General features: G+C 49.3%; 1 protein-coding gene across 1 annotated transcript in view; it reads left to right on the top strand.

Annotated features, from left to right (window-relative positions):
- The window catches only part of TRAPPC9 (trafficking protein particle complex subunit 9), a 445,876-nt gene that overhangs the window by 345,492 nt on the left and 72,901 nt on the right, over positions 1-27,483 (top strand). Inside the window, exons 20-21 of the mRNA XM_084803051.1 lie at positions 119-284; positions 9,990-10,068. Coding sequence (XP_084659177.1) covers positions 119-284; positions 9,990-10,068 — 245 coding nt within the window. The remainder of the gene's footprint in view (positions 1-118; positions 285-9,989; positions 10,069-27,483) is intronic.

Genomic DNA, 27,483 nt, shown 5'->3' with positions numbered 1-27,483 from the left:
ATTACTAGCGATAATGGTTCATCAGACTGTCTCACGCTGGCATGCGCTGACTCTCCAACAGCTCCAGGAAGAAATTGCCCTACTGATTAATTCTCCACTGTTTTCTCTCTTCTCTCAGAATGGCTATTCAAGTGGACAAGTTCAACTTTGAAAGTGTCCCAGAATCCCCCGGAGAGAAGGGACACTTTGCAACTCCGAAGCAGCTGGGAGAAGAGAGACAGGAGGCAAGAGGCCTGGAGATCAGCAGCAAGCTGGACATCCGCTGGAGAATTCTATCCTTTTCAGTGTTTTCCCCCAGGGCCAGGGCACACCCTGATCCTGACTAGGGCGTCTCAGCTCCCACAGGAAGCCAAGAGGGCCTTAATAGGTACTGAGCTTCAACTACAGACAGCTCCAAATGCCATGGCGGGCTATGGACCACAGGGCTGGCATTTTCTCAGCCTCTTCACACTTCAGAGGTCCTACTTAATGAAGTATTGATTCTGGGTGGGTAAAGGTCTTGTTGGGGCCAGTGGTGTGCCTGACTTTGGATCTCGTGTTTCTTTTGAGGGTTGATATTCACACTGTTGACAGGTCCTAATGGTTGCCCCATCAGTGCAGGGCTTGAGCAGTCCTCTGACTGACAGTGGGGAATGTGGATGCAGTTATCTGGACACCAAAGATGGAGCTGTACAGCTTAGCAAGATGTAGAGAGACCCTGTAGAAGGAGGGAGGGACTTTTCTATGTACTGCGCTGTGAATAGGGAAAGTTTTATAAAATGTCTGTGCCCACGCGGACATGTGATCAGAGTTCAGCTGAGTGGGCAGAAGACCCTGAGTGCATCTGTGTGTCAGGTTCCTTGGCAGTTCCGGCAGAGCACCCACGATATGTCAGGCACTCGAGGGGACTTGTCGGCGGTGGGTGGAAGTGTATCCAGGGGCCAGAGGTGTGAAATGCCCCTGAAGTGCCACAGCAGGAGAGTGTGGCTTGTTCAGAGTGTCTGCCAGGAAAAGAAAATTCTAGTGTGAGCATCTTCCAATCATCTCTTTCATGTGTAGACTCCATGGCTGTCGATAAGGTCAGACTGTGCGTCTGGACTCGAACATTCCAGAAAATTTAACCATTGTGCTTTGCATATGCCAAAAACTGTGGTATGTGCTAAGGACAGTATGAGGAGCACAGTTAGACCCAGACCCCAGGACAGACTGTATCCTCAGCACACAGCAACACTTCAGTGATGCAGCCAGCAGAAAAGCTGCAGCTTCATTGCCCACTCTGGATGCCATGGTGGCCAAGTGAAGTGATTAATAGCAGCAAGTTTAGTCTGAACTGAAACCCACTTCCTTCAGAGCCCGTCCACAGAGACCATCTCTGGTAGAAGCAGGCAGGGGACAAGCCTGAAGCACACATGCCACCATCCCTTTTCCGCACCCCCTTGTGTTTGTTGAAAGTCCCCCATCACGGAGCCTTTCTCAAGTGTGGGGTCTTGCATCTTGGAGCATAGCCTTCCGAGCAGGGTGGCTGAGGGCAGCTGGGACCTCACTTGCTTGTCACTGAGAGTATCCGTGCTGGTCTGGCAGACATTAGACACCCTGTGTAAGCTGGCAGGGTCACAAGGTTTGCTTGGGGTTTCACAGCCCTGCAAGGATTTTAGGCACAGAGCCCCGGGCTTGATTGATCTCAGGCAGGACAACCCATCTAAGGCTGTTCTGGCCTTTAGTCTACCCTCCGGGGCCACTGCTTCCCATAGGGAGACATATGTGACCATGCCCACTTTGATGTTGAGGTTGGGGTGGGGATTGTAGCTGCTCCACTGAGCAGCTCAGGTTCCTCTTCAGTCTTTCTAATTGGCTTCTCTAGGATCCTTCTCAATAGATTTCTGGCTTCTTATCTCCTGAAAAACACAAACAAACAAACAAACAAAAACTCCACAAAACTAAACTGCTTTAAACAAGACTCTTTTAAGACCTGGTATAGTACATTTTTTTTTTCTAATAGTCAGTCATGCTTGGAGAAATAGCTTTATCTAAATGAATTCTAATACAAACAGCTCCTGTCATCAGGGTACTTGATTCCTTGATCATCATAAGTGAAATGCAGGGAATCATTTGGTATCTGCCTCCAGGGAGTTCAGCTCTTAGAGCTGTTTGTAATAACTTGGTGCCGGGGTCTTTCATCTTGCACAGCCCAGCACAGCCCAGCACAGCCCAGCACAGAGGCATGGCAGCTGGAGACAAGCCTGGCTGGGTGTTATTTAGTTGAAGCACTCCCGCTGTTTGACCTGTAGTGGGCAGAGGAATGAGGTGGCATGGACACAGACTGGATTGCTGGGCTCCACCAATCCTCATATGATGTGTTTATGTGCCTTAGAATTGCTCAAAAAGGAATCAGGGTCAACACATGGATAATGTAGATTTTATGTTTGACCAACTAGAGAGTATATGAAAGGATATTCCATGCACATCATGAGGAGCCTCAGTGTGTGCACATGAACTGGTTTACACTATGTTTGTGTGACTGGGTGTGTATCGAGCATGCTCACAGTCTGTGTACTCTTAGCACTCACTAGATGCCAGATTTTGGTCGTTTATTTACATAGATTGCTAAATTTATTTAGGTTACACACACACACACACACACACACACACACACACACACACAGGCTGTGCCATTCTTATGAGTTCTGTAATATCATGTTAATGTGTAGCTCAAAAAAACCCCATTCAATTCTCAGATAGAGGACATGTCAGATATCAAAGTAATAAGAATAACACTGCACTTAATCTTAGCCAGAAGCCCTAGAGAATTTTTGCATTAGCTTTCCAATGCAATGAAAAATGTGGTCCATGAGGTTATTCCACCTACTCTGAGGTCACCCAGCTAGTGCATGGCCAGCTGGGACTAGTGCTGTCATTAATTCTGTGCTTTCAGCTCCATCTCAGAGTCATGTCCAGGCCTTCCATTTGGCCATGGCCTTCTCACTAAGCACACTACTCAGGAACCATGGAGATGGCCACATCCTTGCGCAAACTGACAATGAGCACCTACCTGCCCTCCATCCATTTCACCATGTCTTCTTCATGGAGCTCCAGAATATTCCTAACCAAACAGGACTTGATGTAGTGAACCAGTTGCAGACCTCTCTGGACCTCTCCCTGGACAGCGTGTCCACTGTGAGTGTTTTCTGTCCGGTGCAGTCATTAGCATGGAGAGTGAGGTGAGAAACATGGAATCGAATTTTAGAAAGTTAGCATTGTAAATTAGAAAGCCGAGCAAGAGCCTTGCTAATCATTTACAGGCATCTCTTCATTAGTGTAATGTTTACCCTTGATAACTTGCTAGTTTTCTTGAGCTGTAGTAGGGCTGGGCTGCATCCTGGCACTTATAGCCCTGTAGCCCAGAGCTGGTACATGAGATGGAGCCCATTTTCTGAGTCATGGTGTTTGGAGGTAAGGAAAGGACAGTACCTACTTATGTGTGCTGTCCAAATCATTTGTTGTTTCCTGACTTAGCTCTCACTCCCCTCTGCCTGAAGCACTTTCCACCTCATTTTCCTGGTGAGCACCCCACCCATTCTTCCAGAGGCATGGGATCTGAGACAGCATCTAGGCTCTACCACACTCCAGAAAACTAACCCTCCCTCATCTGGCTGTCCCAGGATAGTGATTATAACCACCTTGCCCAATATATAATGCATCTTGAAGCTGCCACACTGTGCTGAATTTGTGTTGGAGGGTACCCACTTCTGTGACTGGTTCACACCTGTCACCTGAGCTGGGCATGAAAAAACCAAGTAGGACCTTCCTAATTTTAAGGAGCCAAGGTTCTTGTCAACCACTACCATTGTTTGTTATTTAATTAGTTGATTGATATTTGTACTGACTCTTTCCTCACTACATTTACTATTCCCTCTAGAAGATGGGTGGATGCTCACCTGAAAGAGGAAGTAGGGAGTGAACAGCAAATTGTTTGGATGACACATGAGCACTCACATGTGCACATCCATGCCAAGTCATGAGTACTGACTGAGAGAAGGGATAAACAAGCCATGAGAAACTTGTATGCTGTTCTGGGTTAAAGGGAGCCAGACTTTTTTTTTTTCCCCAAGAAGGATGGATGGCCACAAAGGGACTCTTGAGAAATAGACTGTGAGCCTCATTGCAAGTAAGCTGGTTTGAGTGTTGAGGCGCCCAGCTCATGGGGAGCCCTTTGGGAAGGTACTGAATCAGAATGGCTGTGTGTTGCTGGAGAGGCCCACCTGCCTCATGAAACTTAGTCCTGGTCTGAAAGGTTTACCACTTCATGGTGCAGTGTAGCAAAAGCTTCTCTAAGTATGGGCATTGCCTGTGACCGCAAGCCATGCCTGTTTCAGCACCACGGAGAGCTCCCCACTGGGCTGTCCCCAGGCTGGGAGTCTGAGACAGGTCAGGATGCTGTCTCACCTGTTTATAGACACAAGCCCTGAACATACCCAGCCTGTGGGTAGCAAATGTCCTCGCAACCAAGCAGAGGCTTTGATTTCTGGGTTCCAGGTGTACAGTCAGGAGTCTACACTATGTATCTAGGAGTGTGTATGCACACTGAAGGCTCCAGAGTTACCCTGATTGCACCAAGGCCTTTCTGTTTCCTCCATAGGCCTGAGGAGTTTTTTTTGGGGGGGGTATTGTTGTTTTAAATGTGTGAAATGGAAATACTTGACTCCCACTGTAATCCCAGTACTTGGAAGGCTGAATCAGGAGGATCGCATTGACTTTAAGGTCAGCCTGGGCTACAGAGTTAGACCAGGCTGCCAGATAAAGCAGTCTCTTTAAAAATAAAAATAAAAAGAAGCACAAGACAAAAAAAAAAAAAAACCAGAGATGGTGAATCTTACCAAGTGAACAACATATACTATATACACGTAAAAGCAGTGAAATTAAAAACAGTCCCTGTCCACAGCTAGCACATTCTGAAGTCTGATTTTGAAAACAGCATCAGAGAATATTCATGGTAGATGCTTATCATAGGGCCCCTGCCATAGGAGGCAGTTTAGACAGTTCTCTCCAAGAGCAATAGCAATTTCTGTCACCATACTTTATTTATCTCTCACCCCAAATGCCAAGATGTGCATATTAAGAATTAGCTTCTCCCATCGGCAGTGCAGTGTTGTATCATAAACAGGACCTTGGCTGAACAGCTTGGCCGCTTGTGGGTTCAGGCTCAGGTACCAGACAGCCTTTGTGGTTTCTAGAGCTGGAAGGCAGAGGCTATGCACACGGGGAGTCGGCTTTGTCAGCCCGGCTCTACCCTTTGTGGGTCACACATGAAAGCAAACGAATTAAAAAAATAGGTAGAATGACTCCCAAAGGCCAGGGCCGCCTTGCAGCTTCCCCCAGACTCCCTTGCTCCTCCTCCTCTCACCCTGGTTTACCAGAAGAACGGCCTCTGCTGTGTGCCACGGACACTGCTGCTGCCCACCTGGAGAACCTGGTACAAGTGTTTTCATAAGTAGTGTCACACCTTTTGAAGTTAATCTCATGTAGGTGAATATAAATCTTGGGTTGAATCGTAAAGGAAAGCAGGAAGAAACAAACACAAAAATGAGCAAGTTTTTTTGAACCCAAGCGTGTGGGATATTTGTATTCCAGGTTCCCTCCTTTGAGACGGGAGTAAGGCTCTATGGGGCCACGCTTCGTCCACACAGCAGCTTTTATTCTCATTGCTGGCCACCAAAAGAACTAGTGGCTTGGTTTACATAGGGGCACATGGTTGGAGACTTGTGGGAAGCACTGGCCTTGTCCTTGCCCTCCTCCTCCCACACAGAACTCTTTAATCTGTTCCCCTATGTAAACTTTCAGCATGGGTCTCAGAAATGAGTACTAACCAGCTTTATTTTCTAACACTTTAACCTATGCTGGTGTAGCATACACACACACACACGCACACACACACACACACACACAGGCACGCATGCACACACACACACACGCACACACACACGCACACACACACACGCACACACACACACACATGCACACACACGCACACGCACACACACACGCGCGCACACATACGCACATGCGCACACGCACGCACACGCACACGCACACGCACATACACACACACACACACACACACACACACGCACACCTTGGAAAACTTCACTCCAGCTATAACTTTCTATTGCCCATTTCCAGCAAAGGGCTATGGCAGGAACATGAGACACATACCTATGCTTTGCCGGGGCAGAAAGCACACCTTTCAGCTTGGGCTTTGGCCCATATATACCTCTGTGCTCCCAAGCAAGTTGTTTCCCTTTCTACAGATGCTGTATGGCAACAGCTCAGGTGGTGGAGCAGAATGGAGCTCACTGTAGGCACAGTGCCATCACTAAGCAGCCCAGAACTGAACTGTTGAACTCCTTGGCTTCTGGTTCTTCAGGTATAAGCACCTCATCCACCTCATTAGAAGGAATGGGTAACACCCTTAATGTAGTTGCCATTAGGGCCCTTCCCCATGGACACTCGCTGGGCTCCAATGCAGTGGCTCTGAGTGCTTCTTCCTCCAGGACTTGATAGCATGCGTCATGAGCCCAAACCAAAACCCATACCTATGCTCTTTCTGCCAGCCCATGTACACACCATCAGTTCCTGTCTTTATTTAGAATGAATGAAAGCATGCCCAGCAGGGATTTCATCAGGAGAGAAGAAAAGAGAGAGCTATTCATCTGTTTTGCTCTTTGTTCACTTATCATTTTATTTTATTTTATTTATTTTATTTTTGGTTGTGTGATTGTTTGTTGGCTTTGTTTTTTGAGACAAGGTCTTACTGTATAGCCCAGGCATCTTCATCCTCCTGCCTCAGATTCCCAAGAGCTGAGATTACAGGCAGGGGTCTACACTATGCCTGATTTGGAGGTGAGTGGTCACAGGGATGCTTCTGGCTTCTACAGTCACATTCTATGGCTGAGAAATCCCACCTGGTTAACTGCTGGAAGCTGAACAAGGGGTTCACAACAGTGATGGCACCCTCAGCCAAACTGCTGGTTAGCTTAGCTTGGGGTGGCTAGGGAAAATTGCCTCAGCAATGGACCACTCTCAGGAAGAATGATGCCCTCTTAGAGCCATTGAGTTGTGTGTGCAGTAATATTGATGTCCTTAGAGCCATCAACGGTCAGCAGCACAGCTCTCCAAATGGTCTCTGAGTCCACCCCTCCCCCCAGAAGAGGAGAGTCAGTTTCTACTGTCTGGTGGGAAGTGTTCTCTCTATTGCCTTCTGGGCCCCTCCCTTTCCCAGTCTCCCTCTGATTCCTTCCTTCCGCTGGGCAAGTTCCCAGTCCCTGCACCTGGCTTCAGCCCCTCATCTTCCCCAGATCCTTTCCTTAATTGCAGAGTCCCTTCCTTCCGTCAGCATGTTTTTATTTATCTTTAATTTGCCATCTTAACCATGGTGAAGCCTACAGCTCAGTTCTGCAGCCTCCCCCACAAGCATCTTGGGAACTTCTCACATTCTGGAATTGGAACTAGACCAAGAGCCTCAACTCCCCGTCCCTTAACCCTATCCCCGGCAGCCAGGCTTTCCTTCTGTCTGTGGATAATATATACCTGTACTTTCATGCCTGTGCCCTGCTAGGTACCCTGTTTGTCTTTTTGTGCCTGGCTTCTCTTTGATTGTCTTCAAGGGCCGGGCATGTGATGTGTCAGGGCTTCCTTCCTTTGAAGGCTGAGTAGCATTTGATTGTGTGGGTGAAGTGCACACTTCTTATTCAGTCATTTGAGAGTGGACACTCGGGGCATTTCCACCTTTTGGCACTGTGAACAGCCCTGCCGGAAAGGTGGCGTACATCTTTTTGTTCACGTCCTGGCTTTGGCTCAGTGAGGTCAACATGTGGCCAGTACTGGGATTGCTGGAGGTCAGTGTTTTCTGTTTGCAAGACCATCTGTCTCTTGCATACTTGTGCCCTCCGACACTTGACTTATAGTCTTAGTTTAGTATCCCTAAGTGTCAGCCCTATCCCTCCTTGTTGAATTAACGGGCAAATCTTCACTCCTAGGACCAAGCAAGATGCTTAAAAATGCATTGCTGAGTGCTCACCAATAATAATGGCACTTGAGCAAATAGGGGGCTTTTCTCCAGAAAGAATCATGTAGGAAGAAACCTTTGCTAGATGGTTCCAGAAGAGGGGGGATCCCTCAGGAGGTAGAGACGGAAAGTAATGGCTCACTCACTGAAGCAAGAAAGGGAAGGGACCCTACAACAACAGGAACATTTACTGTTGCATCCCCGTTCCTCCTCAGGACCCTGTGAAGCAGGAAGTGCTCCTGTCCTCATCCCTCAGACAGGGAAACCAACTTGGGGTGTTAATCTTTTTTTAATTTTTATTGCTCTTGTCAGTTGTCCACAGTTCATGAGAGGCAGTGGCAGAACTCAAAGACTCAAAGCTGGACTGGTCTCAGGAGAGGGGTCTGGGCTTTGGCCAGGACGAAGCATGGCTCTGCACTGCTTACCTGGGTGCTTGCTCCCTGGCTCTCATTCACTGTCAGACACTGCTGGTGGGGCAGTGGTTGGAGCCTGGCACTGTTGTGGGCCTCCTGGGGGCTCGTAAGCTGGTGGTAAAGCCACCATATATAGTGTGTCTTGAGAGAAGTCACAGGAGAACCTTCTGAACAGAGATGGCTTGGAAACATTTTCTACAGGAAGGGGGGGGGGTCAAAGAGAAGATGTAGGGTGTACTAAATAAGGGAAGGAGAAGCAAGGGTGTGGGAGACAGAAAGTGCAGCAGAGGAAGAGTCAGTGCTTGTGGTACTGGGGTCCTCCAGAGAAGTCTAAAGTAACTGGTCAGGCTTAGGTGTAGGCAAGGCCCCCTAGGCATCATGGGGGCTGGTCTGGCACCATCTCAGCCAATGCTGAGCAAAGCCTTGCTGTGGTCTAGCCATACTTCCTGAGTAGCCATAGTCTGTGTAGCTTTCCCTAAATGCCTGATGGGGCTGCTGGCTTCAGAGATGTGCTGGTTTGAGACTTAAGAGCATGAGCCCCCTTCCCTTACCAGCCCTGCCTCTCTCACTCAGGGGCCTGTCTCTGCTCCTTTAATTCCCTACTTACAAGATGTCCCCACACCACTGTCCTTAGGCTTTACACACATGAGTGTCAGTTTATTAATTTTCATCTCCACCAGGTATACTCAATGTCAAGTCCTTTCCTGGAACCTCTGTCCCCAATGCCTCCGTGGCACTGTGGCCTGCCTGTCTCAGCTGGGACAAGGGACGTGTTTATTGAAAGAAATAGATTTGTCAGAAGAAAGTAGGAAGTGAGCTTTCTGTCTGTTTCCAGCTATTAGCAAATGCTGGGAACTTAATTTCCCATTTGCTTTTTGCTTGTGTATGGTGACTTTGGTTTTGTGGGGGAGGGGAGGTAAGAGGCTTGCAGATCTGCTGTGCGCTGCTTCGGGGCCTCACAGCAGCGCTCCTTATTTACCTGCTGTCTGCATTTCTAAGCCATGATTTCTTCATCCACCGATGCCTGCTGAGAGACTTTATGACTTCCTCGATTATGAACTCACTTGAGAGAGCCTGTTCACAATAATGCATGTAATTACACCGAGATGTATAACACAGCAAATGCGAAGCCAGCATGAACTCAGTGCGTGTCGAGAAATGCACACTCGTCCTGAACACTCAACCATAGTCTGCATGTCTTATTAAGGAAAAATAACCTCAATTTTTGCCTTATTTCCCCAGGAAGAACCATTGTTGGGATAAAGTTATCCTAGCAGTTCTTTCTTCCTTCTAGAACAGTCACTCCCTTGAATGGGTTTAGGGATGAAGGGAGGGGACATCTGCTGGGCTTCTGTGTCCTGGTGTCCTCATTCTCAGGTTGATGACTTCACCGTTGGGTAGACTACCACTTGAGCAGAGGGGTGACCTGTCTACTTAAGTCTGCTCTTGTCTAGGGGGGTATATTTAGAATGTTCTCTGCCTCCTTCAGTCCTGGAGCTAAGTTTCCCTTGACTGAGGCTTACCCGTCCCTGAAGCGCAGCGGTGAGGCGAGCGTGGAGGGCCTCCTGAACCAGCTGGTCCTGGAACACCTGCAGCTGGCGCCTCTGCAGTGGGGTGAGTACCATGCCACCTCTGGCTTCCGGGTGGGTGGGTGGGCAGGAGGGCACCAAAATGGCCACCTTGGGAAACTACAGAGAAAGGAGTTCACCTCACTGTGTGCTTCCTCTGCAGTGCAGACAGGCAGCCTAGTACCCCTAAGGTAGGTCTTAACCATACCCTCATCTCAAATGGCAATTGAGTTTGGAAATGTTGGGAGCATTTAGCTGTGTGGGGTGGTAAAAGGAAACGAGGGCAGGGCTTCCTGCCTGCTCTCCTATTGTGCTCCTGGACTGAGCCTTACTCCTGTGCTGGTGTGTAGACAGTGTATTTGGTGAACTCCTTATCTCATCGTGGTGCTGGTCCCATGACAGGCCACTGCTGCTCAATATAGCCCTTCTGATATGGCTTTGTGTTCCTTTATAGCCCTGGACACTGTTCATTCTCATGCCCCTCTAAGTGGTACTCAAAGGTAGCTTGTGACAGATACCTATGTCTTGGTGTTGTGGTGAGGGTTATGTTGCTAACTGGAAGGGATTTGTTCAAAATGTTTATTGGGATCAGCTATGGATAAATGTCATATCCTTTCTCTCCACTCATTAAATTGTCTTGACCTACCTTAGACTCTTTTTAACATCTCTGTAGGACCAACCACTTCCCAGGGATGCCATGGGAGACTCTCCAGGTAACCAATGTCCTCAGAAGTCAGTGGAAGATGAGCAAGGGGTCAGAAGTGGGCCTTCTAAATAGTGGCAGTCACATGTCATGATTAGAGGGCCATGTTTTCTCACAGCCAGTGATTTAGAGTTGGCCCAAGAGCAGCCATCTTTCAGTCCTGATACCTGCAGAGATTGAGGGTGACTGCATTGGGCTTTTGCATGGTTGAGGGAAAAGGTCAGCCATTCGGATGTGACACTTTCTTCGTAATTGTCAGGAAAGTCAAAATGCCATTGTTAAAACTATTGTCCATGAAGCAATACATTGGAAACCCCGACTCTTTCTCATTAAGTGGCTGTCATCTTGCTGTGATGCTGGAGAATGGCACTGTACCCTCCAAAGCCTGGTCACTAGTGTGTAGGACCATATGATGCCACTTCATTGAGTTGCTGGGCAGCTCAGTTGGATGGAATGGTCTGTCGTAACCATGTTTCCTGTGTAAGGCATACTAGAAATAGAAGTTGAATGCCGTGGTCAGTTTCTGTCATCATACAAAGGCTTAAGCTAGAATCCATAAGTCAGTCAATGAAACTGAAATAATACTTCCGTTCCTAGGTCATGTCTCTCGAGGGGAGCAGCTTTTACATGCTTCAATACGTGAAGTGTGATCATCCCTGGCCATCGTGAGCATGTGTCACATGCCCACCGGCATGTGGACAGATCCATCTTCAGAAGTTACACTAAGACCCAAAAGTGTCTCAGCTGAGGCCTGCATGGGTCATTGTGAGGGGAGGGGTCAGATGAAGTCAGGGATATGTGATGCTCCTGCTCTTGGAGAGGTGTAAGCCATTGGTAGTTGATAAGTCATCAACTTGGGAAACCCTGAGTGGGCTTGGACCACCATGAGACAGGCTGTGTGGTAGAATAAGAGAGAAACCGCTATTGTCTGCTTCCCTTGCAACTGGTCATACTGTGTCCTGTGTTTGCCTCTCAGACTGCCAGAGACATATGGTGAGAGAGGGTCTTCATCCCATTTATCTCCTGCTGTGTCTGTCACCTGTACAGACCATCACATGTGTAGGGCCAACCAGCTCAGACCTATAGTCAGCGTCCCAGGGGTGATCCCAGCTCCCATGACGTAGACTCCAAGCATCCTCTTAGAGGATGAACTGAGGCCACAGCTCCCTCAAGATCCCACATGGCTCGCTAGGGGTAAGGTCAGACCTCTCAGGCTGTTCCAGGCCTGAGAACTGAGAGCGCTTAGAAAAGGTTTCCATGGTCACTCTAAAAGGAACAGATTGTTGTCTCGAAGTAACTGGATTTTCAAGTGTGTGTCCCAGCTGCTTGGCAAGGAGGGGAGACTGTGTGGTGAGCTCCAGTAATAACCTCGGGCACCTGCTTCTATCTTCCTAAGGGGGAGCTACATGCGGCTTGGCCATGTTCTGGCCTGGCTCATCTGCCTCTGAACTGCTGGGAGGGAGCAGGGCCAAATGAACACAGCCCCCTCTTTCCCAAACCTTGACCTTTTGATGGCATTACTTTGTGGAAGTCATCTACTCTCATAATAGAACACAAAAGAAAATTCAAGAAAGTTAGGTAAAGAGAAATGAATCCTTTCCTATCCCTAAACAACCTCTATTTCAGTTTTGTACCTTTCCAAGTCATTTTGTGATTCCCTGGTTTTAATTTTGTTTATATAAATGGCTATGCCATCATTGTGCCTTCTTATCCTTTTTCAAGCTTGACAAAAACACAAACAGTTCCCACATTATAAACAAGCCTTACACATATTGTTAAAGGCCGAGCTATTTATCAAATGGAGAGAAGATAATTTAATACTTGTTCTGTTGGTGAACATGGAGATCCCTTGAATTGTTTTTTTTTTTTTAACCATGATAGAAGTTATGTGCCCCAGTTTTTACCCAGAGTCTTTTCTGTTTTGAAAGGCTAGAGGCTTGATGTTCATTTCCAGAAGTTACTGGTGCTTTAGAAGGTCTTGGCAGAGAGCAAAGCAAAGCCTTCAATGTCTGTCTGTGCTGGTGACAGCAATGGCAGGCCAGACAGGCATGGTGTCACCACAGAGCCAAGAAATGTGGGTTTTCATCCTGGCTCTGCTCTTTCCCAGGGGTGAGTTATACATAGATTGGGCTATTAGATTAGCCATGTTCTCTGAGCCTCAGTTTCCTCATCTATAATGCAAGGCACCAACTCCTCCGTGTGGGAGGAGTGTTGTTATCCCAGAAGAGAGAGGCCACCTGACTAGCTCTGAGCTGGGGCCACTGACTTGCTGTTCCTAGCTTGGCTGTAGAGAAAGGGAAATGGAATACAGATGTCACTCACTGTTTGTGTACATCATGGTGTGTGGTAGCTGTGGACCTGGGTTGCAGCGCTCTATCTGCAGAGGATCTGCAGCAAGGCAAGATGTTGGGAAAGCCAGGCCACAGGCTGGGCCAAACTCTCAACAGGGCATTGAGTCCAGGATGAGGTATTTCCAAGATGCTTTCTGTCTCAGTCCATGAGAGTCTTGGCTTAGAACACTCCTCCCTCCCCCGCTTCTCTCTCTTTCTCTTTGCATATACACACCAATCTGCTCCTTTGTGAAGGTAAGAGGAGGAGGAGGGATGGGCCCATCTGAACCTCTTGTAGAAACCAGTGTGCTGTCTGGATGTCTATTCTGAAGATCAGCTTCTGGGCATTTCCGTAGATACCCAGTGGTGGTGACAAATGGGGAAAGCTCTCTGCCACTCTGATTGGGATGTTCCACCACTGTTCCACCCACCACCTCCTCCTTACATGGATTCTTTTCTCTGTAGAGCTCTCTGTGTCTTCTGAGATGTGGCAGTGATTGGTCTGTGCTGTCTCTCTGGGCCTGCAGCGACTACAGATCAGCACTGCATTGCACTGCAAAGTGGGTATTTATAGCTCTCTGTATTTAGTCTTCCTGAAGATGCACCTGTGTGTGCTGAGCTCTGAGCTTAGGGCAGCAACTAGGAGCAGGAATGCATAGTGCCAGTCTAAATGGCATCAGACCTTGGGGATTGTAGTGAGGGACACTGCCCTGCCTCCCTCCAAGAACATGTGACTCCCTCACATTTGCATAGGACAGTCACATGTGTTCCTTAAGACCTGCACAGGTCTCCGAAGTCACATCGAGGGTATTGATTCTTGGGTTGATGGATTCATCTCGTCTTTCAATCAAAACCTATTGGCCATTGCTCTGTAGTAGGTGCCTCTATGTGTTCTGGGAGCTCACCTCTGCCTAGGAGACATCTTTCTGCTGAGGGTTGGGGACCCAGGCTGGTCCTCAAATCATTTGGCCACATCCTGGTGTGTGCTAGCCTGGGAGCTGCCACAAAGTGTTCTGGAAGCAACAAAAGGAGGCAGATCTGGAGCCACGTCCTCAGTCAACATGCTGAAAAGGAGGCAGCTGTCTACTGGGATGACACACGAATCCTATGAACACTAACAGAGCTCATAGGCCTCCTTGAGAACAGAGCACCTGGAGGAGCCTTCTGTATCTGGATCGTCCTTCTCTCCCTTCAAAGGTGCTCTGCATTTAATCAGGGTCTTAGTTAGGGTTTCTATTACCGCAGTGAAACACATGACCAAAGGGCAAGTTGTAGAGGAAAGGGTTTATTTATTTGGCTTATAGTTCCAAGTCATTGTTTATCGTCAAGGGAAGTCAGGACAGGCACTCAAGCAGTGCAGGAACCTGGAGGCAGGATCTGATGCAGAGGCCATGGAGGAGTGCTGCTCACTGGCCTGCTTCCCCTGGCTTGCTCAGTCTGCTTTCTTATAGAACCCAGGACCACCAGCCCTGGGATGGCACCACCCACAGTGGTGGACTGAACCCTCCCCCATTAATCACTAATTGATTAAACGCCTTACAGCTGAGTCTCATGGAGGCCGTTCCTCAACCAAGGTTCCTTCCGCTCCCATGACTCTAGCTTGCGTCAAGTTGATGCACAAAACTAGCCAGTTCAGCCAGCGCCATGCAGAACCAGGGACCCAGGACTGCCTCAGCTTTTGTGATCTCTGCTGTAATTCCCATTTTCCCAGCCCTGCCTCATGAAAGCTGGGTCCTCTTGCCGCTGCACCCTCCTGCTCACTTTCAGCTCAGGAATCTTTCCTGGGTATGTTCACATAGAGAGTAGCAGGGTGGGGCCCACAGCAGCTCTGACCTGGTCACACATTTCCGCTCCTTACCCCCGTCCATTCTGCTTCCACCCAATGGCTCTTACTGCTGTGTCTCTTTTACACTCTACAAGTTCACAGCAGAGGATGGGAACAGCACACATGCTGTTAAATGAGTGGAAACAGTAAGCTTTCAGTACTTTTGAATAAATGTATGCGTGAATGAGTGAATTAATTAATTAATGAATTAATGAGTGGACAAATGAGGATATAGTCCCTTCTTGGGGTAAAAGGCTGTATTCCCACAGACCGGAACATATAGGGCTATCCCGCCTGGTTTGTGTAGAACAGACTTCTCAAGCTGTCTGTCAGATCCTATGGGGACAGATTTAATTGTGATGCTAGCTTTTCTGGCTGCCCCTCATTGAGTTTCTCCTGCTGCCACCTAGTCACAGAGATCTCAAGGGAACGGAGACTGCTGGCTTGTTTTGGTGCTAATTAGCACAGATAGAAATCAAAACCCAGGTCTCTGTGGGTTTCTTAGTTTCTGAGTCTCACATGACTCAGAGCCGAGCAGAGCTCCTCTCCGCACCCCTGAGCTAGTGGAGCCCACAGCACCCCAGCATGCTGGAGTTCGCATAACTCCCATTGTCTCACATCTACACACAGCACAGAGCTAAAGTGAAGGTGGGTCTCTGCTGGTGTAGAGCAGGCAGGGCGGACCGTACATGAATAATTTGCTTACTTATCCAGGAGCAAGACCCTTCCCGTCAGCTGATATTTACTCCCCAGGAAACGTCATCTTCTTGATTGTGCTTCTTATATTCTGCAGGCCACGTTGGCTACTTGGTTCCCTGTCACCCCCCACCCCCACCCCCACCCCACACACAGGTCTGTGGAGCAGGTGAGCTGCTCTCATTTCAGAAGCACCCGGGACTCTTCTGTTTCCCAGACATGAAGCCACAGAGTTTGAATCAAGCGCAGGACGTTAGCCTGTCTTAGGTGTGTTCTGTTTCTTAAATAAGAAAGCAAGTCTCAAGAAATATGACACGCTAAAAATAAGCAAACAGGAGTTCAGTCTTTCGCCAGTTTCCCCATTGCTTCCTTACAAGATAAAAAAGGAAGAAGTAACCCTTGGCATTTCCAGTTTGCAGAAAAATTTATCTCTGTGGACTTCACAACCTTTCGAAACCCTCGTAGTAGGGGACTCAGAGAGGAGAAATATAGGCTATGGATAGAGATAAGAATAATTGGATGGGTTGTCTGGACGCAGGTCAGCCGGACTCACTGTGCCAGAGAATGCAGTCTCTTGTTCTTAGACGCGTCATGCAAGGACAGCAAAGCGAAGAACCTCAAGTGCCAGCTGGGTGAGGAGCCTCTCGGAGCAGCCTGGTGTGCTGAAGGTTCTGTCTGTCTCAGTAAGGAGAACCACAAGCCCACTGCCCCTCAGCAGTGAGGGCATTAAACAGGGCCTTATTGGGCAGTCCCTGTCTATGGCTTATGCGCAGCTGAGGACCCCACAGAGCCTAGGGAGTCAGGAGCTGTGAGTGGGACTATTAATTACACTATGAAAGGGCCAGAGGGATGGGGCAGCGCTTGGCTGGCTACCAGGGGACAGCATCCCTGTACCTTCTTCCCCCATGATTGCTAAGATGCCCCTACTTGCTCAACTATCTGCTGTTGAAGGGTCTTTTCAGGTTGACTTCTCCCCAGCTTCTTTCTGAGACAAGTGGCCCTTCCTGGTCTCAGAGCCTGTATCAGCCCATCACCTAGGATGAATCTGAGGACCACAACCTGTGCCACAGACTCCCAGGTTCCACAGGGTAGCTCTTAGCTTCTTCCCACCCGCTCTCTCTATGGACCCCATCCTAGCCCCTCTGCACTGTTGGCTTCTACCCAATGGAGTCTGGGTAGATACCTGTCCTCATTCCTACAGACTTGTGACAGACCAAGCTGCCACCTCCTGGGGCTTGAGGGCAGTTGCCTCCCCTGTTGTTCTGTAGCCAGAGTCAGGGTGTCCTCAGCTCACCGGGGAGTGGATAAGGTGGTTCATGAAGTAGTCTGGTTTATAGAGGTGCTGTGGGATCTTAAGGAGATGACAGGGACAGAGACTCTCCCCAGAACCACTTCTTCTTCCCCTTTTCTCTCTGTGAAACTTCCCCCTGCTCCACCCCAACCCTGGCTGAGCAGGAGCACAGGGGCCAGGCCTTGCACATGAACGTGTATACTGTATACTCATTGCTGTGTCAGTCATGCTTCCGTGGACTCTTCTGTCTGTAAATTCTTCTGAAAGTCCTGTTGGACATCTGTGGAGGATGTGCTCTGAGCACAGCCCCAGGTTTAGTTCCTGTCTCCCCACTTCACTTACTAGAGGAAAATGCCCGTATCTCCCTTACTGACTGTGCCAGATCGCCCCTGTTCTGCAGGCTGCCCAGAGCCTTTCAGATAAGATGCCTGGGATGGCATGTTCCATCACTGTTACCCATGAGTACCCTGACCTGTCCAGCCAGCTGTGGGACTTGTCCCAAATTCACACCTTCCAAGCCCTCTAGCCAGGCTCTTTGACAGCCTAAAGCTGTTCCCCTATGACTGCTCAATCAAGTGTCAGGATGTAGCTTCCATAGGGAGAGAAGAAAGCAATCAGCATAGAGCTGCAGTCAAGATGCCCACGCCTTCACTGCAGGACATCAAGCAAGTGGTCAGGTCATGTTTTTGCTGAAACAGAACACATGAGATGGAGTCCAGGGACATAACCAGAAGTACCCACTTCTCTGTGCCTGCTGGTGCCACTGCCCTCATCCTGTCGTGAACTCAGAAGGCAGCAAGCTTGGACTCTGATCCCAGCTCTGAGTGAATGTCTTGGCCTGGGACCCAGAGGGTGACTTGACTTTACCCTTGACCTCACAGACATCGTTTAGTGAACTGGGCTTGTTCTTAAGTCTTGGTGCCCCGTGGAGAAGAGATTGGGGCTCTGCAGTGGCCTGATGGAGCTGTGTCTAGACTTCATAGAAGGACAGTGTCCGCTGTGGTTCTGGGCACCCCAGTGGTACACAGTCCCTGGGCTTGGGAAGTGAGCCTACTCCAAGTGTGCCTGTTGACAAGACACATGGATGGAGAGTGGAATCCTCATGGGTCCTGTGGGTGGCAGGGCTGCATTCACCATCACTTCTGCCTCACCCAGGGACACATTCTTTGCTTGGTCCTAGCCTGGGGTAGCAGGAATAGTTCTTAATCCCATGATTCCTTATGCTCCTTGCCTACTTCTGGTGCTTGGAGTATGTTGCAGAGCAGGGAGCAAGGCTTGATGAGGGCATTTAAGGTTCTACTGTTTAACTTCTTAAGAAAGAGATGGATGGGGAAGCAGCTGTGTGCCAGCATAGGTTGAGGTACCTGGAATTACTAGGGAACCCCCTTCCCATCTGGGGGAACCCATAGAAGATCTGGTCCTGGATACTTTGAAGCCAGACCTTGAGTCTGACAGGGCACTTCAAAGGCTTAGCCCCTGACCTTTCCCGGGCAGCTCCTGATGACATCGGTCTCTCAGGGACAAGGTTGGCACTTTGTCACTGGACAGCAGCTTGGAGGCAGCAGCTGGAAAAGAAAAAAAAAACCTAAAAAATAGCTAAGCAGGCTTTGCCCACTGTGCCATCTTGGCAGAGGACATGCCCCTCGACTTGAAAAGAGTTTCTAGACCTTCCGGGGGGTGGGGAGGGCATGTGTATATCCTGGTGCTGGGGTGGCAAAGATGCAGAACACCTCCATTTCTGCCACAATATATGCCCAGGAAGAGCTGTGGCTCCCACCTTTTCTGTCTTTGTTTTGTAACCTTTACCTCAAAGGGCTCTACTTTCTGAATCTGTAAAGTGGATATGATCTTACTTTCTGCTGCTGAGAAGAAATGACATAACCCATGTAGGGTAGCCATTCGGTACTGGTACCTGATGAGCATCATACTCCTGGGAATTAAGTCCAGATTGTGTCAGAGGCTCCTGCAGACCTAGCAGTAGCTTCTCTCTCTTCCTCAGAGCCAGCTTTGCCCACACAGTAGAAGCACTGACTGTCTCTGGGACAGTGAGCCCCTGAGATTGTTGCTTCTGCAAGTGGTGGTGGTGGGGGCAGGGCAGGGCTTCACAAAGCCCAGTCACTCCTGCCCCTGCCGAACAGTCAGGTATGTAGCCTCTGTCCAGACAACTCCCCAAAGAGGAAGACGTGAGGGAATAAATAGCACTGGGGCTCGGGAGTGGGTGAACGGCTGGAATGTTCTGTGTCCACCTTTACCATTTTGGCCATGCTTATTGTCCACTGCCAGGTGTTTTCTGGCAGGTGCCAGGTGGCAGGTTTTGATGTGGGTTGGATTGAGCACCAATAGCAAGCCTGTCCATGGATACAGGGGTGAGATGGGAAGCCCAGGGGGACTTCACTTGCCCACTGAAAGCTGGGTGCTTTGCTGTTGACCTGTGTTCCCAGGGTACCCAGGGCAATGCCATGTGAAGGAGTGTGCCTGTAAGGCATTTCCAAGGGCACTTTGTGTTCAGTGGCTAGGCAGTGTGATCCTGGCACTGGGGCTTACAGTAGCCTGGATGCCACTTGGTCCTTCCTGTGTTTTACACATGAGTTGGGGCAGAAGCCTAGGAAGAGCCTGAGTCCTTGCACCGTGTGCTAGTAGGCTGGGAGCATCAGGCAGCTTTACTTCTTGACCTCATGGTGCCTTATGGGTTTTGTCTTCTTCCGGTGCTTCAGCTATGCTAGAGAGCAGGGAGCAGGACTTGATGAGGTCAATCCCCAGGGCCATCTCATCCATCCTTATCCCAGAAGTCATTTGAGGCTCCTCTTATGGGGTATATAGGTAATCTCAGGAACCAAGCCTCCAAGAGAGGTGGCATCAGCCCTCAGGTTGCTTCAGGAAGTCAGACTCATCACTGTCCCCCAATATAGTTCTTCCAACTTCTTGGTCCTTGATCTATAGCCCAGAAGTGTCTGCAGACTTTGCCACTAAATTCCCAAAGCTGCAAGTGCCAAAAATATGGCTGGGTGGGGAGGGGGGGGGGCGCTGTCCTCACTATAGTCTAAAGCCACTGTGGAGGAGATAGTCTAAGGAAAGGGACTGCACCAAGCTCTCACTCTGCATGTAGCTCCCTGTAATCTCGAATGGAACCCTGGGAAGATGGGAATAACAGTAATGCCAAGAGCTAGGGCACCTGCCCAGGCCAGGCAGACAGCAACAGAAGGGTCAGCATTAGGAACTGTTTATCTCAGAATGCGCATGCTTTGTGCCAGGCTCTTCTGCCTCACTGTTACTGCAAGATAAAAGCGTAGGGCCTCCCCCTTCACCTTCGGGAACTGCCAGTCTTAGTCCCTGCATAAACTGTGTGCCAGTTGACTTCCATCTTAGGTTGGCTCTAAGCTGGGGCACCCAGAGAGGAGGCACATGCTTGCCGAGCCACCTCTATAGAACGTTTTGTTAGCGGTTCTCAGTGGGAGTGAGATAGGTTAGCTTGGCTACCAAGACTCATCACCCCAGGGGCTCCAGGCCTCTACCTCTGAAGGATTCCCTTCTGATCAGGAGCAGAGTCCCTGGCCTGTTTCTGAGCAACAGTGTGGTTCTCAAATGTGCTGGCATGTGCATCCCTGCATTTCTCTGTCCAGGAGTATAATGTCAGCCCCTGACATGCTGCTGTTGTCACTGTCATTTGCAACATATAAATTATGAGGTCTAGACGCAGGACGTGGTCCTAGAGTTCAGCAGGTGGCTTCCTGGCACCCTAGGGCTGGATGGGAGCTGCCAGAGTCTCAAACAGCTGGCCTGTTCTGCCTGGGTGCTCACCTAACACCAAGGGAGACCAGTGCTTTGCTGGTCTCCATTTCACTCGCATCAGTTTAAGGTTCTCTGGGCCTGTCCTCATCCTGAATCGTCTCGGATCCTGGCCGGGCTTTTGGCTCCAGGTTGTGCCTGGATGTCCCCTGTGGATATGTGTGATAAAGGTTCTCTTCCCTCCTCCAAGACAGGAACAAAGATTGGGTCATGATAGATATGCCTGCCTCAGGAGCCCATGTGACAGTTGTAAATAAAGACTATTGATTGCACTACCAAAGGGCCCAAGGCTAGTGGCCCATCAGCCCTTGTTTCAAGCTGAGAAGGTGGAGAGCCAGGCAGGGGTGTGTTCTTTTGCTGTATCTATAAGCCAGCATGCATCCTAGGTGGGTTCTGGGAAGTTCAGTGCTACCTCCTTTGTCCACTTGGCACCCTCTTGGCTGAGTTCTTTGGGTCAGACTTGGGCCCAGCTAGGGGTGACTGTCAACAAGTGTATGAGAACTGAAAAAGAGAGGAGAGCTAACCAGGGCAGGTGTTTATGACAGTGGTGCCGTACCCTGCTTCAGCATAATGCTGAATGCTCCTTACAAGGTAGCTGCTGTAGCCCTGAGGCTCAGCGGTCTTGACAGTCCCTCCCAGAAGCACATGAGAGAGAGAGAGAGAGAGAGAGAGAGAGAGAGAGAGAGAGAGAGAGAGAGAGAGAGAGAGAGAGAGAAAGAGAAAGAGAGAGAGAATATCCAGGTCCCTTGTAGGTAACTCGAAATGTTCCCCTTTGCTGAGGTGTGCTTTGCACAGGCCCTGGCAAGTGTATCACTTGGGTTGTCCCAGGGAATATGTAAGGACATGAAGGAGTGGGCAGAGCCTGACAGTCCCATTTGACCCTGGCCCAGGGTGCAACTCCTAGTTCCCACTCAAGAAAGATATTGTTAGGGTGGCAGCTGTGAGCTGGGGCCTGGAGTGATGCCAGCCCTGCAGACTCTGACTCAGGGAGGGGACCGCAGTTCTTGATATCCAATGCCATGTAGAAAGAGGAGAAAGTTCTGGAGTCGAGGTTTCTGTACCCAGGACCCCCTGTAAAACCTTCCCAGGGCCTGGCAACACGGGAAAACTAATTTCCTCCTGTACCGTGCTCACATGCAAAGCATGGCCAGGTGTGCTCACTGTCCTGGCTTCCATGTTGCATTTGGACAGATGGTACAGTGAGTCCATTCCCTCTGAGAACTTAAACTACGCTGATACCCCCTTTAAACAGTATAGCTACATGAAATCACAGGTGTGCACACATGCGCATGTGATAATTGCATGTATTGTAGACAGGATAGTATATAACATTTGTTTATTTATTCACAAATGAATTTTTTAAAACCCAAAACCAAAACATGGGTCCTTAGTGCTGTCTGTAATGTGACTGGTCCACTGTGGTCCTCAGGCTCCCACCTGTGGGGGTGTGGCTTCTGCCCATTTCTCCTTCAGTCCTCGGAATAAAATGTGCCATGCACCCTGCCCCCCTCATAGTGAAGGCCCCACCCTTACTCTCCGGACCATTTCTGGCTTAGCAGGAAATGGCCACAGGACTTTTGGGGCTTATACCTTTGCCTTGGTGGGGAGCTGAGGGGTTGGAGCCCTGTCCATTTGCTGTTCTGTGCCCTGTGCTGCCCACCCAGCAGGGGCCAGTATGCCCTCTTTCTCCTGGTTTCTCCTCTCTTCATAGCAGATAAGAGTGTAAGCTACTGAGTCATGACTTGAGAGGCAGCCACAGGTCCCATAGGTACACAGGTACATTTTCTAGCTCTTTCTAAGAAAAGAAGGGATTTAGAAAGTGCTTCAGCATGACAGTTACCTACGCCCCGCCCCCACTTTCAATCTCATGTGGATACTAATACAAGTGCTATCCTTGTTGCCAGGGGGTCAGGTGATGATCATCTCTACCTCTGTCACAGGGACCTCATAGTGGGTGCTGAGTAAGGAAAAACTAGAGCAGAGCGGGCCTAGAACTTATGTGACACTTATGGGTGCCAACAGTGTAACCTTGGGAGTGCCCCCTCCTGAGGAAGCCCAGACACAGAGCTACTTGCAGAGACCAATTATGAACCAAGAAGAATAACGTGTGACCTGGTTGGCAGCTCACATAACAGCTTGGAAGGAGGAAGGAATAGGTTCCTCTGCTCACCCAGGAGAAGCTCAGCTCGCAGCTTCCTCTCCCTGGATCCCAGCCACACAACAATCTACAACACAAAGGGTGATGGATTTATGTTTGCATGATATTCGTCACAAACTCATACCTACCACTGGTATTCCTAGCCAACCCCAGGTTACTGGTGAATTTCCTGGAACTGAGATTGACCACCTCATCCCAGAGGGAGCAGACACCTTAGTCATGTTCCTTGGTGGAGGGTAAGTGTATGCGTTCCAGCTGACAGTCTGCAACACTGGGGGTCACTCCCATAAACACCACCAGCGTCTCTGCAGCTCAGTGAGAGCCACCGACTGGACTCTGTTCTTCATCTTAAGCAAGTGGGGATTCCTATGAGCGGCAAGTCCCTAAGTGCAAAACCAGGGCTAACGAAGACAGCAGGTACTGATGGAGAATTCACTGCTCGCTTGGTATTCCATAAGATGGGAAGCTCCAGTGCCTTGCCTGACGGTGAGGGTCAGGGGTCCTGCCTCAATGACGGCCTCCGCCTCCCTGGCACCTTGCAAGGCACCATGCTTGCTGCAGACCCTTCAAGGACATCTGAGGAAAGCATAGCCTGCCTCTTAACCAAAAGTCATTGTCCCATTCCTGGACACAGTCCAGCCAGCTTCCTCTAGGCAACTGTGTTCCTTGCAGCCTAATGAGTCTCCGTCTCTTTTGGGTGCCAGCTCAGTTAACAATGAAGTCAATTCTGTGCAACCACCACATATGCGCTAAAGATCATCAATTGTAAATATTTCCAACAAAGTCCACGGGAAGTCCTTTTTCTTCCTGACTCATTTCCTCACCGAGTGTGCCCTTTTGGTTACACGGTGCTCCCCAGCCTTCCCAAGCCGCGTCCCTACACCCACAGCATTCCTCTGCCTAGGTTTTCTCGGCAGGACTAATCAATAGCTGTGCGTAGCTGGATCAGAGTCCTAGGATATGGCATTTTCCAGGAAAGCTGCACCTTACTTGGAGCAAAGACAGAGGGGAAGGCAGCAGCATCGTCTGTGGGTAACCTGAGCTCTCACTGACAGCTGAATGGGCATGAGAGAAAAGAATGGGTCAGGGAGCCACACTTGCTGATGTTTGAGTAAGGTTAAAATAGGATGTTGTGCAGGATTCCTTGGCGTGGACACCACAGTCCTGCTCATCTGGGGCTTTGTTTATGTCTCTCTTCAGAACTCATCACAGTGCTACACAAGAGGCTTTGGATAGACAAATGTCCGTCTTACCGAGGCCAGATGATGGCCGGGCTTTTTATCTATCGCCTCTTCTCCCACAAGTCCCTCATAGAGGTCTGTGAGTGGAGAGCTGTAAACTGCCTCTGGACAGAATCTCTTTCAAATGCAGTTTTGTGGGAGGGCTCTTGGCCTGAGATAAACCGTTCATAAGAAAGATGGGTGGGAAGATTGAGCCCGCAGCTGGCTGGCTGGCTGGACCGATGGATAGTTGAGTGGATGGGTGGACAGCTGGGTAAGTGGAGCCGGAAGAGTAGATGTGTGGTTGACTGGTGAAGGTGTAGATGGCAATGTGCTCCTGAGGGCAGGTGAAAGATTTGGTTAGCCAGCTCATTGACACAACAAAGAGTCTTCCTAACCCTGGCAGCATATGCAGCTTTTTCAGGTGCGTTGCCGTGGACTTTAGAGTAGCGCTTGTTCTCTTGGTTATGGTGATTTATAACTAAAATGTTGTTATGGGTGACTCAGTTTCTCTTAGGACAAAGGTAATCTGGAATTGCAAAGTAGAAGTCACCAGGAGCTCCTGTCTCCCCAAGGAGATTTGAGACTAAGTGGGAAGAGTTGGAACACTGGGTCAGGAGTATAAGGCTGTAGTGGTGGCTGGCTTAGCCGCCTGGGTAGCCAAGGTGGACACTGCAGAATGGAGCATAGACTTAGGTTATACATGGGAGAGGACAGAGGGCTTTTCCCAGCATCAAGTGGGAGGCCCTGGGCTTGATCCCCAGCACCATATGTATCATCATCATCATCATCATCATCGTCATCTTCATCATTGTTATCATTACCAGTAATCACCACTGTGATGAACACTCAATGTGTCCATCTTTGGACATCACAACACAACACTGTCATCTCCAAAGTTCACACTCATGAACAAATGAGATAGGAAAAATCATATGCGCGTGTGCGCGCGCACACACACACACACACACCCTCTTAGTTAAGTTTATGATTTTGTTCGGCTATTATCACAGCTGTCCTTAGCTGTATACAGCTAGGGATCATCAACTGAATAGCGCTGCTGGCATAAACCTCAGGGGTTCTAGTGTCTGCTTCGCTCATGTGCATCTTCTCTGTCCTCTGTCCTCATTTGTGCCATGTAGCTGATGAGAAAGCAGGTGCCAGATCCTTTGAGAGATGGCGCAGTCTCTGAAGAGGATGGGGAAGGGCCTCAGGTGTCACTAGGACCTGGTTTCACTACCAGGAAAGAGCAGAGATGTCCTAGGAGGACCATAAAAATGAGAGCATTCGGGCCATCTTCTGGACAAGGTCCCAGAACCTCCAGGATAGTGGACATTGGTTCCAAGCCAGAGTGAAGCAAGCTGGAGCAGCAGATGGCTGAGCTATGTCTCAACAGGATGACCTGGAAAAGCCACCTCACCCCCCTGGCTTGTTTCACTCTCTGGAAGAAGCCTGTTGGTTCTGCCTCAGAGACTGGGAGATTCATCAAAGCAGAGGCTACAGGGCATGTAGTTTAGCACCAAGAAATGGTCACCTCCCTGGTGGTCCCCTCCCCCCATGATACTTACTGAATATGCACATGCTCACATGTAACCCAGAACACCTGCTTGACCCACTAGACAGTTGTGAATGAAAGCCATCTGTGGCAAGCAGTCATTATTCTGTATCCCCTGATGTCTCAGAAATTCCTGCTGTGAATAGAGAGCAATGCCGCCCCAAAGCAGAGGGGGGCAGCTGTAGTACCAACATGGGCCACAAAGCAGCTCAGGACACAGTGACACTCTCCAGAGAAGAGCTGCATGGTCCAGGGTCTAAGAGGACAGCTAGCACCATTATGTGACTTAGGCTGAGGGGGGCCAGCTGCTGCAACTCTGAAACAGGAGGCCTCAGGCTGTTCACTGTGAACTGACCAGACAGAAGCCTTCAGGACGATTTCACTCAACTTCTGACATCTGTAGGACACTGTGTACTGAACAAACCTGCCTCTGGGCTTGCCCGCATAGGCTGTCTAGACAGTAAACACGCAGTGGAGCTCTGGGTTTTGAAGTGACATCACCCAGCAGCGGAGAAACCAACAAGCAGCCAGGGGAATCTGCCAAGGCGAAACAGAGGAAACGACAATGCTCTCAGACGGGAGCATGAGCTCCGCACCTCTGGAGCATCTTTTAAGCAGTGTAATTCATCTAAGTGTAGGTTTCTATTTCAGGGACTGGGAAATAAACATATATGCATATTTATATAGAGAGCAGCATCTATGCATTTGTATGCTATATATAGAAAGCGATCCAACTTGAGCTTTGTGCACCCAGAGCTTTTTGCATGTATATTTATGTACAATAACAGACCTGTTCCTATTCCTGAGAGCCTATCCTGCTTCACATTACAGAATGATGGATGGTCTCCAAGATTGTTTACAGCCACCATCAGTCCCTTTACTTTCTCTGTCTCTGTCTCCCTGTGTCTCTGTGTCTCTGTGTCTCTGCTCTCTCTCTCTCTCTCTCTCTCTCTCTCTCTCTCTCTCTCTCTCTCTCTCTCGTGTGTGTGTGTGTGTGTGTGTGTAGAACTTGTCACTCATGCATGCATATGTTTCATTGGTCTTCTGTAATCATTGAAGAAACAGCATGTACTTCAGGGGTGAGGGGCAGCAAATGATGGTTACTTTGTAGGGAACTTGGAAGCTTGCAGAAGTGTGGTGAACAATGCAGCAGTCCCCATGGGTGTGCATGCGCAAGCCTGCAAGGCTACAAGTTAGCCATATAGCTACTGGTTGTCTTGTTCCCTAGAGGCCCCACTGTTGGCCTATAAACCATACCCTAGTCCCATATCCTCGTCCCCTGTACTTCTTTGCTACCCTCAATTTCCAGTACAGCCCCTCTGAGTGAGTATCATCGAAGAAGGACAGTAGCACCCCTGTGCATGGCCTGTGTGAGTGACCAGGAACCACCAGACCTAAGTCCAGTTTCTTGGGATTCTCAGGGCCTTGCTCACTGTTTGTTTGGGGGACATGTGGATATTACTGTCTGGGGAACTTCAGAGTGTTTCCTCACTTTGTGGACAGCAGGGCCTGTGTTCAGTTTTCTTGGTCCGACACTTGTTTCTGGAAGTTGTGTGTCCTGCCAGTTCCTGGCCTAGTGCCCTCCCTCCCCATTCTTTCTCTACTTCAGAGTCCCATGAGCCTGGAAGCCGCACACCCAGATCCTGGCTCACAGCTGCCTTGTGATAAGCATCATTGAACAAGTGACCAAGAGAAAGCATGCTCTGATTGACCCGCACAGACAGCTTCCAGAACTTGCTAATGACTTTGGGTGATAAAGTGAGCTATTGATCTGAAGTGACATTGATTGGGCAGACCACCCAGATGACTGGACTCCTGCCCCAGGCTGCTTACTTTGGCTCACTAGTGGCAGCACAGTGGCCAATAGGCATAGTACTGTAGCAGCTGCAAAGACTGA

Source organism: Acomys minous (genome assembly GCF_964271855.1).
Source record: "Acomys minous genome assembly, chromosome: 12".
Lineage (NCBI taxonomy): Eukaryota > Metazoa > Chordata > Mammalia > Rodentia > Muridae > Acomys > Acomys minous.
Note: the sequence above shows the minus strand (reverse complement) of the source record. Positions and strands in the feature narration are given on the sequence as shown.